At 39.8% G+C, this 12,246-nt stretch overlaps 1 protein-coding gene across 3 annotated transcripts in view; it reads right to left on the bottom strand.

Annotated features, from left to right (window-relative positions):
* Positions 1-798: 798 nt before the first annotated feature.
* pkn1a (protein kinase N1a) overlaps positions 799-12,246 on the bottom strand; it is a 43,052-nt gene continuing 31,604 nt past the window's right edge. For 2 of the 3 annotated variants that reach the window (XM_028455981.1, XM_028455823.1), the window contains exons 7-23: positions 11,681-11,894; positions 9,950-10,144; positions 9,417-9,526; positions 9,174-9,317; positions 8,442-8,517; positions 8,086-8,221; positions 7,721-7,847; positions 7,277-7,356; positions 6,047-6,122; positions 5,397-5,488; positions 5,087-5,263; positions 4,852-4,914; positions 4,600-4,676; positions 4,283-4,425; positions 3,274-3,381; positions 3,045-3,125; positions 799-2,140 (exon numbers count right to left, since the gene is read on the bottom strand). In XM_028455981.1, coding sequence (XP_028311782.1) covers positions 1,937-2,140; positions 3,045-3,125; positions 3,274-3,381; positions 4,283-4,425; positions 4,600-4,676; positions 4,852-4,914; positions 5,087-5,263; positions 5,397-5,488; positions 6,047-6,122; positions 7,277-7,356; positions 7,721-7,847; positions 8,086-8,221; positions 8,442-8,517; positions 9,174-9,317; positions 9,417-9,526; positions 9,950-10,144; positions 11,681-11,894 — 2,103 coding nt within the window. In that variant the 3' untranslated portion in view covers positions 799-1,936. The remainder of the gene's footprint in view (positions 2,141-3,044; positions 3,126-3,273; positions 3,382-4,282; positions 4,426-4,599; positions 4,677-4,851; positions 4,915-5,086; positions 5,264-5,396; positions 5,489-6,046; positions 6,123-7,276; positions 7,357-7,720; positions 7,848-8,085; positions 8,222-8,441; positions 8,518-9,173; positions 9,318-9,416; positions 9,527-9,949; positions 10,145-11,680; positions 11,895-12,246) is intronic. The other variant, XM_028455903.1, reaches the window with a different exon arrangement.

The raw sequence follows: 12,246 nt of genomic DNA on the forward strand, positions 1-12,246 counted from the left end.
TGTTGAAAGGACTCCATTTTTCCAAAAATAATGCAAGCTTCCTCAAAATTTGCCTAAATTTAGAAAAATTTGTCACAAAACCAAGAACATTTTAACTAAATATCCTACAGTGACCAACATCTGTCACTAATTATTGGAATATGAATTATACATTAAAGTGCAAACTAGGGCAAATTAATGTCAACATTGTTTAATCCACCTACAATCTGTGGCCCTCATGAGATTAAACTGCTCTGTATTTGGCCTCTGATCTAAAGTGAGTTTGTCGTAACGCTGTGTGAGTTTCCACCAGACCTTAATGAGGACCAGTTGGTTCAGTTCATGGAGTTTCCAGGTGGTGTCTAGTGTCTCTGTTGTCTCCTGGTGTTTGAAGGTCACTTTATAACATGTTCCCGTGCCGGTCCAAGTTTTTCATCTCTTCAGGATCCGTCTATGGCTATACTTATGGTACGACTTTTCTATAACAACTCATTTTACACCGATCATCATCTTTCCTTTGGATGACCATTAACATCGTTATCATGAGATGATGGTGAACTCATTCTGTGCTCATCGTAGTAGTTAATTGTAGTTTTCCTGGACACTTAAATATTCCAACTTCCGTTAGTCATTTTCAATGGCTGTCATTTTGCATTCTTGTAATTAGTCATGTCTACTTTCATTTCCTATTGTTATTACTTTGATACATTTTGTCTCATTACAAACAGCTGGCGTTCAAAATGATTTATAGCTCCTCTGATTGATTTCTCTCATCCAGAAACCGTAAACCTCCAGCAACAATAATCACACACAAAAAAGTTCACGTCATGTTTTCTTTATAAAATAACTAATCTCATATTGTCACATGGTTTTGTATTGTCGTACACAGTGGGTAAAATCCACACTTTCATACATACAGTTCCTCTTGTACTCGGAGTGTGTTTCACTAACGTTTATTCCTCTGTTGCCCTGGAAAGATATCGTTCATGTAGAAATGTATTGCCAGCGGAAAACCGATTCAAGGCTATGCTCTGTTGTCTGGTATTCACGGTGAAGTGTCTCATGAGCTTTGTTTTACTTAGAGCACTATCCAGGTTTTTACACAAACAAATCCTTTAAAAACAGGCGCAGTGAGTGGATTTTAACCAGTTGGTGGTTTACAATCCTAAAACAGATAAAAGGACTCTCACAGTTTACGGAATATTGCAGACATTCTCTTTACAATAATGAGAGCTTCTAGTCACAGAGATGGTTTAGTCTAACAGTTATTGATATTCAAAATCCAAACAGCTTCATGGTGGACGCCCTGTACGCTTCACAAATCAAAAACTAAAAATAATTTAAAACCTAAAAATCCAACTTTAAAAAACAGAGCAGAGTGTTCAGTTAATTTAATGGGACTAGCTTGTAAAATATAAAAGATAAAGGTTTAAGCGGTTGTCAAGGTCCTCAGCAGTGAGGTCAGACAGTGGTTCTCTCCCCTATATTTAAATAAGTTTACTGAGCGTCATATCAAAGGACGCGAGGAACCATATGAACATGGCAGTATCAGTGTCATCATTCAGAGGGCCAACAACATAAATGAAAACATTATTCTGTGGTAAGGCATTGGTTTAAGAGGCCACACAGTGACTCCAACAGTCAACAGGTCGACGTGGACAGCAGGAAGGATCCTCCTCCCACTGATGCACAGGGTGATGGGAGAGGCGCTTTAAAGGGTAATGTCTGCAAACAGCTGTGTAATGTATTACCTCCAGGACAAGGCCTCTTCTGTATCCTTTGTGATTTAATCTGGACACGAACATGTGCAGATGTTCGTCTGGATAATCAAACAGCACAGACTGTCATTATTTGTTCACAGTGTAAATAACAGCAGGTAGTGTCAGTCCTCTTGGGCTAAAACCTGCCGCAAAGCCTTCAAAAATCCAACGTCCTTCCAGACTTTGGGCTTTACCCGCTAGCAGAGGTCAGAGACGTAGTCGAAGTCCCGGAAGCTTTCCTGGTCTTTGCGGGAAAGCACACGGGGCTCGCGTGGAGGAGTGAGCGTCGGAAGCTCTGTGGTGAACTCTTCGTCAAAGTTGCTGACGTCCTCCTTGCTACCGATGGAGGGGATGAAAGGTGGTGGAACCTTCCTCTGCAGCAGAGCCTCCCAGTCCATGTTCTGCAGAGTGAAGGAGAAAAAGGACTGAGAACCACACTAGTGTTATAGTTCTACTGAGGCCCTCTGCAAGGAATCAGTATCAAAAAGAGAGGTTGCTTTCACAGAACAGCTTCTCCCTGTAAAGCGGAGTACACACAAAAAGAATCAGGCTGTTTTTGCCCCGATTTTCCCCCTTCCCGACCAAGCACGGCAAACGCCAGATTATTTTATGTTTATTAGATTATTCTACACTCGGGTCCTTTCTGTGTGGCGTTTTCTTATTCTTTTGGTTGATTGGAGTCTCTGAGGCTACGTTCACACTGCAAGCCTTAATGCTCAATTCCGATTTTTTTCTCAGATTCGATTTTTTGTCTGTTGACATTACCATTTAAAATGTGACCTGTATGAGATTCCAGTGTGAACGGTGACGTGGAACGGAATGCCGCCTATCGAGAAGCGAGCTGACCGAGAAACACAAAATGCTGTGAAAAAATTGCAATAAAACAAAAAACCTGGTAACAAGTTTTAGAATAAATGGGATCCTGAATTAATTTAAGTCCCTCCCTTCAGACATAGAATGAGTGTATCCTTATTCCCAGGATTACCAAATATAGTAGCAGTTAGCGATGATAAACTACTGCAGCTCCTTTGATGGTCAACTAGAGCTAGCAATAGAAAGAGGTAAATAATTATCTTGCTCTTTAAGACTCTTTTTGGAGCTCTGTGAACTGTGGTATTGCTTAGAGTTGTACAAACAGTCAAAATTACTGTTAAATCCACCGCTTTATGAACAATGATCATATGCAGAGTCTGCTTTTCCTTTGGATGTGCTGATGGGATCCAGTTTTTCACATCATTCAATGTGAACACAGACATGCTCAGGGACTGTTTTAACCCTCCATGCATTGTATAAAGAAACACTTACTCTAAAAAATGGCTGCTTCTTCACTTCCTCTGCATCCTTCTCACCAGAACCCAGTCTTCTCTCAGGGTTCCTCCTCAGCAGCTAAAGACAAACACATCCATATCACAACATTAGGCTAACATTAGGCTAACATGTGATTTCTAAGTGAGTGTGTTAAAGTTCTCAGCACTGTGTGTGACTAAAGGTTTGAACCAGCATTGTGCCATACGCAGTGTGTACGTGTTCTTACTCTTCTCATGATGCCAATCGCCTCAGTGGAGAGGAAGCGTGGGTAGCGCACTTCATCATTGACAATGCTGTCAAACACCTCTTCTTCGTCGTCCCCTGGGAATGGAGACTGCACACGCACACACAAACACACACACACAGAAAGTGAGTAGAAGTGGGACCATTTCAAACGTCTGAAACTGGAAAATTACAATAAACATATTTCATCACATGAACATGACAGACATGAAATACAGCTGGAGATTCACTTAGTGGTTTATACATTCCACATTTCTTGCATTTTTTTTAAAAATTTAATATCAACTATGGTAAAAATAAATAAATAAAATAAAAGGATTTTGAAATGGACAAGTTACGATTTTGTTTCTTTTTTTTTCTTCTTTCTTTTGTGACAGCATAATATTTAAAGAAAACGTTCTTCACTCTTTCTTTGGTCAAATGTAAATTTGGCAAAAAACAACAAGATGTGTTGGTGATTGATCCTCCAGATACACACAGATCCACTTTCAACATGAAATATCAAATTCATTATTTTCTAGTACCTACTGATCCTCATACTTTTCTGATCTAATATCTAGTTTTTTAAAAAATTATTATTATTTTATTTTTTTAATGAAAGATATCTGAAGCTTACAGTTTTACTAGTAAAAGCTTTGAGTTTCTGTAAAAAGGTTTAGGAAAGCCTGGATTTGAATGATACTAAAATAAAATGTTTCAACCAGCTTTGAAGCAGAAGAATCATGAATTCTACCAACATTTACTGCTTTTAATGGAGGGATTTCTTCTTTCTGCTACAGAGCAGGCCCTACATTTCTTAAAAACACCAAAATAAAAATGATCTCAGCTGATAACTAATACAATAAATAGTTATTTTGGTCCAAATGTGTCCCTACTTTCAATAAAAGACAGAAAAAGCCTCTGATGAGTAGCATATCAACCTGTGTTCATACAAAGTCAGACAATTTCTGTGGGTCAATCTGACAGATTTGAGTGTGTAGTTCTGTTCTCACCTCTCCCACTAACATTTCATATATGAGGACCCCCAGGCCCCACCAGTCCACTGCCCGGGTGTAAGAAGTGTCTGTTAGAACCTCTGGGGCCAAAAACTCTGGAGTCCCACAGAAGGTGCTGGTTCGGTCCCCATAGCCCATTCCTGCAGAAGGACACAGAACCAAAAACATGCTCATGTGCAGGATGATACTTGACAGTTTCCTTAGTTTTAACAACATTTATAATCTCATTCAACAATTATCTTGGTTCACACGTCCAAAATCATATTCCAAAAATACATTTTTCTGTCATTAGTACGTAACATTGATGAAGTTACCTTCTTTGCAAAGCCCAAAGTCTGCAATCTTCACATAACCATCTATATCTAGCAGCAAGTTGTCAAGCTTAAGGTCTCTGAAGGAAAGAAAAGATGTGAGTGAGAAACAGTTTTCTGTCCAGGTGATGTTGATTCTAGTTTCCTAGAACATGATCGTTTGAATTAATCTAGTTGCCTCAACTAAGCTATTAAACTGTATTTCTGTATTTTACCCACAGCTCAAACGTGAAGGGAAACCTAAACATCACTCACCTGTACACAATCTTGTGGTCATGAAGAAACTGAAGGCCGAGAACCACACAGGCCGCATAAAACCTGAGGAATGAACAAGATGATAAATACAGCTGACTAAAAAACACAAAACCAAGTCAATATTACATGCATGATAAGGAATTATTAATGATTTATTTTGAAACTTCTAATAGGTTCACATTCATCACTGATGAACTAAATTTAATTGGTGCTGCTAATGTTTCTGGTTACTCACACAGCTCTTGGTTCTGTGAACACATCCGTGTGAATGTGCATCATCAGGTCGCCTCCTGCTGTATACTCCATCACAAAACACACATGTTCAGGTGTCTGGAAGCAGGCGAACAGATTCACCAAGAAGGGATGGTGCGACATGTTCACAGTCTCAAAGATCCGCTTCTCACACATCAGACTGCAGGATAGAGATTAAAGCAGAAGCTGCAGTTAACGCTTAAAGGGTTTGGGCCACAGCTGAGGCGTAAACACAGGAATACTGATCTACTGTCATTGAACTCATTGAATTAGACCCATCAATAAAAACAAACCTTTCCACTTCATCACGAGCAACAATGTCTCCTTTCTTTAGAGCTTTGATAGCGTACATCGTGTTAGTCTTCTTGTACTCCGACAACAACACCTGGAGACCAAAAAATTCATGTTTACTTTAAATCAATAAACTGTATTAGACACCATACTAACTAATCCATTCATAATGACAAAACAGTTAGAAAAAACCCAGTTTACAACTGAAATTACAGTTTTATTTCTTTATTCAGGAAGGACTTCATTTATTTAAAAAAAGGAAAGACAGCAGCACCTGTTTTGTACTTAAGGCTGCTATCTAGTGGACTATTTGATTTGTGGAAGCTGTTCATCAGTCTTTTGAATACATTTTTAAAATAATTATATTTTTATATCTTCTGGCGATTTTGAGAATTGTACCTGATGAATACCTTGAGTTACAATAAATTAAACTGAAATTAACTCTAAAACTAAGCATTTTCAAAATCTGCTCTAAAAACTGACTGAATTTAAAAATTCAAAATGAAATAAGAGCTAAAATTAATGGAAAAATCCAAAACTATTATAACCCTGTCTCCATTATCCCCCTGTGGTCAATGATATTCTTAATTTATTAGATTTTGTTGTCCTTAAAAAACAGTTGGAAAAATAAATCCCTTTTGTGAGTGTGTACCTTTCCAAAGTGGCCCCTACCCAACACAGCAATAAGCCTGAAGTCTTGAAGGGACAGAGGACCAGTTTTCTGTCTGCTGCAAACAAACACAGACCTGGGTATTAAAGAAAGCTGACACCAAAAATACCAAACCTGAATACAGTAGTTTGTTTATAACATGATTGAAGTTGAGCTTGGAAACTTCTTCCAGCTGAACAAGGAAAACACCTTAAAATGAGAAAATATATGCCACGATTGGAACGACCGGATACCTTTAAAGTCCGTGTAAAGCAGAAATAAATTTGTGTTATGAGTTTGTTACACCACAGAAGCATGTGTCATTGACCACTGAGACAAATTTGAAAAATAAAAAAAATTGCCAAGTATATAAAATTAGGTCTGAAAATCATGGTTTGTTTTCGGCTAGGGGCCGAATTGCGCCCGCTGGAGGCCGCAGAGGTTTGGTGCGCTTAAGCAGCAGGGTCGGGTTTATGCTACATGGCTATGATTTCTGAACCGCCCATTAAATCCTGAACACAGAAATTTGAAACACAGTTTGTGAAGCCTAGCTCCACAATTACATTATAAATGGTTGAATGGCTTTTTATATGTTTTAAGGAATACAATTATGACCTATTTAATGTGTTTAGAAGAAAATGGCTGAATTTGTTTTACATGGACTTTAAGCTCATAAAACCAGTTGGAGTCACCAGTAGATGAATGGAGCACTTTCTTGAGTAATCACTGAGTCACAGTTTGTCAGACATGTAGACCTACATAAGCCTATATTTAAAGAGGTTTTTAATCACATCTGCAGCTTCTAAATTCCCCTCTCCTTCCAACAAGGCACTTTTTAGTCACAATGCAACACAAATTATTTGAGTTTTCTACATGTAAGGGAACAAAGTGTTCAGGGAAAGACAAAAAGCACCTAGAAATGTGTTTGAGCTGCATTTGCTGGTGAAAATGACACCTGATGATCACAGGCCAAGTCAGGTTCTTAACGCCGTGGCTGCAGGATTATATCATACATCTCTACTGACTTTATTCTACATCCTGCTAATGTATGTTATACCTTATTACTGGTACTTCCTGATTACAGACCCAACTTCCTGTGATTAAATCACACAGTTGAACTGATTAATAAAGCCTCAATATATTCTATACAATTCTGATCAACTGATAACTTTAACAACAACATCTTGCACTAGATGAATGCAAACGAGCGGGCTTTCTGTGATTCGTGTGTACCTGCCAACAGACGGGGTTCGAACAGGGGTCTCGGGGGTGTTGTCACGGGGAGAGAAAGGCTCAATGACTGGCGGTCGGTCCTTTTGAAGCACATGTAAGGAAAACCACACAAAGGGAAAAAACAGATAAAGACAAGTGAGGCTAGGAGACATAACATGGAAGACAAGACAGATGGTATGAAAGCGATTGAGACCCTTGAGTCAATTGGTTTTAATTCAAGTAATTGTGATTATCTAAAAATGCTGCTTATTTGTGTTGATCATATTTATTTGGAAGAGAAACATATCTTCATAAGGTGTCCACATTTAACTAAATGTGTAGTGATACCAATGTGTGAATGTTCGGATATTGTCTAAATGATTGTGCATCATTGCCTGGTTCTTTTCTCTCTTAGATTGAAGGTGAAGTGTTTTTCTATGGCCATCTAGAATGATATACACACACCTCCCCTATTTCCAAGGATTCCTCTCCCTCTGTCTGCCTCACTGGTGTGTGTGTGTCCGTGTCTCTCTTGTAATCGCCTTTTATTGGAGAGTCGCTGTCCAGACTCAACTTCTCCACTGAGATCTCTCTGAAAAATGCACACAAACGGATACACTGACACAGCAACACGATGATGGTGAAGGACAAACAGGTATAGGAAAACACAGGATTCTTTGCCACAGGAAGCATCTCATGTTTTGATTACACAAAAGGAGAAAATGGTAAAAATGCAGCTATGATTGTCACAAATGCATCATTGGGTGTTGCTGATGTATCATTTGTCTGCGCTGGTTGAGCCTCTTCTTCCTGTGGTGTAAATATCTTACCCAGAGTTGTGAGTCAGGCTGTGTGCATTGGGACTGTAGGTTCCAGAGTTGTTGACAGTAGGGATGGCGTTCCGTAGCAGTCGGACCCACGTTCCAATATCTACATTCATCTGCCGAGCCCGAAGGAATGCCTTACCTGCAAAGACACACATCCAATGAAACTCAAATGTCACGATGAAAAGGGAAGCTATAGATTATTTTTTTAAAAGGCAAAAAAAAAAAAAAAAAAAAAAAACTCATACTGGGGGGAAAAAACCTTCACCACTAGAGGGTGCTGTAGTACTTCTCATCAGTGGGTGTCTTATCTGGCAAGTAAATACAAAGAGAAACAGAAGACCCTTCATTCTCTGCCTCACCTTGCTGTTTAGAAAACACTTTTTTCTGCCTTTGGAGTCGAGGAACTCTCTCAATGACAGGGTTGAAGAAAATCACCTGCAAGAAATAAACCAATCAAACAATAGTGATACTCGGGTTGCATTTGGACTGATGTGAGTGACTTGAAAGCCTGTGAGCAGTGTAATCCAGCACAGGTAAGTAAGGAAAAGTTTATTTATATAACACCTTTCAAGAACAGAACCATCACAAAGTGTTAATACAAGAACAGAGAAAATGCAAAATACAGACAGATTAGACAAAGGCAAGTCTGAGCAGATAGGTCTTCAGCTGCTTTTTAAAAATGTCCACTGAGGGCAGGGCTCTCTGATCTGGGGGAAGACTGTTCCAAGTTCTAGGGGCCACAACCTCAAAGGCACAGTCACCTTTGGTTTTTGACCTTGTGCGAGGGACAACCAGCAGACCCTGGTCAGAGGACCTTATGGACCTGGTGGTACTATAAGGCCTTAGCAGCTCAGTGACATAAGCTGGAGCCTGACCATGCAAGGCTCTAAACACAATAATAAAAACTTTGTACTGGACATGAAAACTGACGGGGAGCCAGAGTAAAGACTAAAGAATAGGTGCAACTGACAGCATGTGGGAGTGAATACCTTTGCATATTTGTAGCACATAAGTGTAATTTATACAGTCACATGTGTCTACTCTTATCCCTTATCTTTACTATTCAGCTAGGTGTGTGTGTGTGTGTGTACCTCTGCCAACAGTAGGCCCTGAGGCTCCAGCTCAAGCTGAACTCTGTGTTTCTGGTTGTCCAGGAACTCCTCCAGTTTAAGGTACTTGAGAGCACACAGGGAGCGGTAGTCCTTCCAATAAACCGCTATCTCCATCTCGCGAGACTACAACACAATTATTAAGATTCTCAGAGGCTTCATACAGAGGAAATACTCGCATTCCTTCTGGTTGGCTGATTTGGTGAGTTCCTAGATAATGCTCACCCTTTCTAGCTCCACGGTGAAGGTCTGGTCCCAGGCCTGCTCTCCAACAGTCTTCCATGGTGTCTGACCCACCACCGTGTTGTCCAGCTTCAGCACGGCGCTCACCTCATCTACACACAAGCACAAGAGGTTAATGCTTTTGCCTGGATGAGCACATGTAGAAACCAACTTCCTACACAATACAGATCAAAGCTAAGTGCTGATTCAGGAGCGCTTATATTCCCCAAAGACCTGGACATGCAAGATCATTACAATGCTGTCTAGGTTTTTCAAGGCAATCAAGCAATTCCGTAAAAATTGCTGATGCCATTTAACTAAAGTGGTATGTAACTCCAGAGGTGTTAAGGTGCAGCTACACTATACTAAGAGTGACACAAGAGAGAATTTGTGAAAGTATCAGAGTTGAATTGTCTGTCAAATTATCTATTGGTCTAAATGTGGTATACATGCAGAAAGACTGGCCTTTGAAGCTTTCAGTCAGAAAACAACAAACAGAAAACAACTAAACGTGGCGAAGTATCCGTAACTCTTACAGGAAAGTTCATCCGTCTTGCTTGGCGTCTTCCCGCTGACGGAGCCGGTGCGTCCATACAGTCCTTTGCTGCCTCTCATGAAGGACCTTGTGTCTCCGGGGCTGTAACAGGGCAGCATGACCGCAGTGCCTTTATTTCGACCTGGGACCACCTCCAGTAAACCAACACAGCCAAGCACCTGCACCTGCAATGTACCTGAGGACGGACACAGGAGGAAGATAAGCACAAACTGTCTGTAAGAGAACATGAGGGCAGACGGGTGTTCAGATCTGTAAATCACAGGAAGGCTGCAGGCCTGGATGGAGTACTTGGAAAAGTACTTAAAGCCTGTGGCTTTGAGCTTGCTCCTGTATTCACAAATACATTAAAGTTGTCTGAGCCTGTTCAGCTGCAGACAAATCATCACTACAGAAGACAGTAAGAACAGCAGAAAAAATCATTGGCTGCTCTTCCATCACTTCAAGATATTGCAAACAACCGATACCACGGGAGAGCAAAAAACAGTCACAGACACTTCTCAACTCGGTCATCACATGTTCACCCTTCTGCCCTCAGGGAGGCGATACAGGACAATCAGATCACACACCACCAGACTCAACAGTTTCTTCCCAAAAGCCATTCACTCACTAAACGAATAAACACACACCATAGACACCAGCATCACTACTTATATAATTAGAAATTAAATACTGTCTCTTTCTGAACTTGTGTGTGTATATTTTATACCATGCACTTTTATACTGATTAACTTTTTGTACCTCACACTTTTATATTGATGAACCTTTTATTCTGACAGACTTTTACCATGCCTCATGTTGTTTTTTATGAAAACTGTGTCTGCATCTTTAAGTGTACTTGAATGTTGTGTGGGGGCATTTGCAATTTCGTTGTACTTTATACAATGACAATAAAAAGAATTCTGATTCTGAAACTAAGAAATGCAAAGTATGTATAACAGTGGGCCTGAATGGCCACTGGGGAATTGTCCAAAGAGTGTACACTGCCTTGCGCCTCAAGCTAATCTCCAGCTCCCATTGACTCTGATTGGATGGATTTATAACCATAGTACACAAATACACAAATAAATCCTTCCCATTACCACAGCCCAGACATGGTCCATTAGCAGCAAGTTCATTTATCCTGTGATTCCAAGGAAAAGTGCAAACCACTAATACAGTGGTTCCAAACCTTTTTTGGATCGTGACCCCATTTCGATATCGCACTTTTCTGACGACCCAGACATTTTTTTTTTGAACTAGTTTTTGATCACGTTATAAATACAGAATTGGTGACAAATTGCGGCAGCTCAGATATTTCTATTCTGCATTTTATTTGAACTTAAAAATAATATAATAAGAATAATTTCATAATAAATAACAATTATTTTAATTGGTAACTTTTTTTTTGTTAACTACTGGGCATTTCAGGTGACCCCAATTTAATTCCAGACGACCCCAAATTGGGTCACAACCCCAAGGTTTAAAAACTTTGCATGAACAGTTCAAACCTCATTAACTACATTTCCACAAAAATGAAAGATCTCAGCTTTTATTTTATTTATAATTTTATCCAAAAAATATTCAACATTGATCTTGGGTCCTACATTAAATAGTCTTAAAAAGAAATCCCTGCAGGTTTTTTTTTTTTTTAGCTCACCTGTCGTCACTGACCCACGTTTCAATTTCCTAATGACTGTGACATACTTGGCCATGTTTGTTTTGTTTAACGCACCTGTAAGAGGCGAGGGCTTGCTGAGGGTGCTGTACTGGTTGTGCAGGTACGGGGCACCGTGACGGGAACTGAAAGCTGGTGAGGAAGCCAGGACCAGCTCCTCTTTGATGATGCTGGCTTTAGGGTGATCCTCGGGCAGCTCCGTCAGACGCTGGTCTAAAGAGTCTCTGAGCAGGTCCAACCTCTGAGACGCCTCGCTCAGACGAGACTGTGCCTGCGTAGCATGGACACAAAGGAAAATTATTTCTACATCAATAACTTACTCTTTAGTGTCAATGACATTTAAATGTATTACAGATGCATAAGATATGCTGATATCCAATGTATGACTGGAATGAAAGCTTACATTATTAAAACCTGAGAACCTGAATTCTTAGAAGTGTTTAAATGACCTGAAGCGATGGGACACAACCTTCTTTTTTCCAGGAAGTCTTATTTGTTGTTTCTGGCTTGTGTCTCTGTACATAGTGTCCTTTTAAAACACTAGTGCAGTGCTTGTAAGAAGTATGTCTTGCTATAGAAAAGTGGGAGGTTAAGTAGCTTTTTCATATTTGGTTTACATGGGA

Source organism: Gouania willdenowi, chromosome 1 (genome assembly GCF_900634775.1).
Source record: "Gouania willdenowi chromosome 1, fGouWil2.1, whole genome shotgun sequence".
NCBI classification, from domain to species: domain Eukaryota; kingdom Metazoa; phylum Chordata; class Actinopteri; order Blenniiformes; family Gobiesocidae; genus Gouania; species Gouania willdenowi.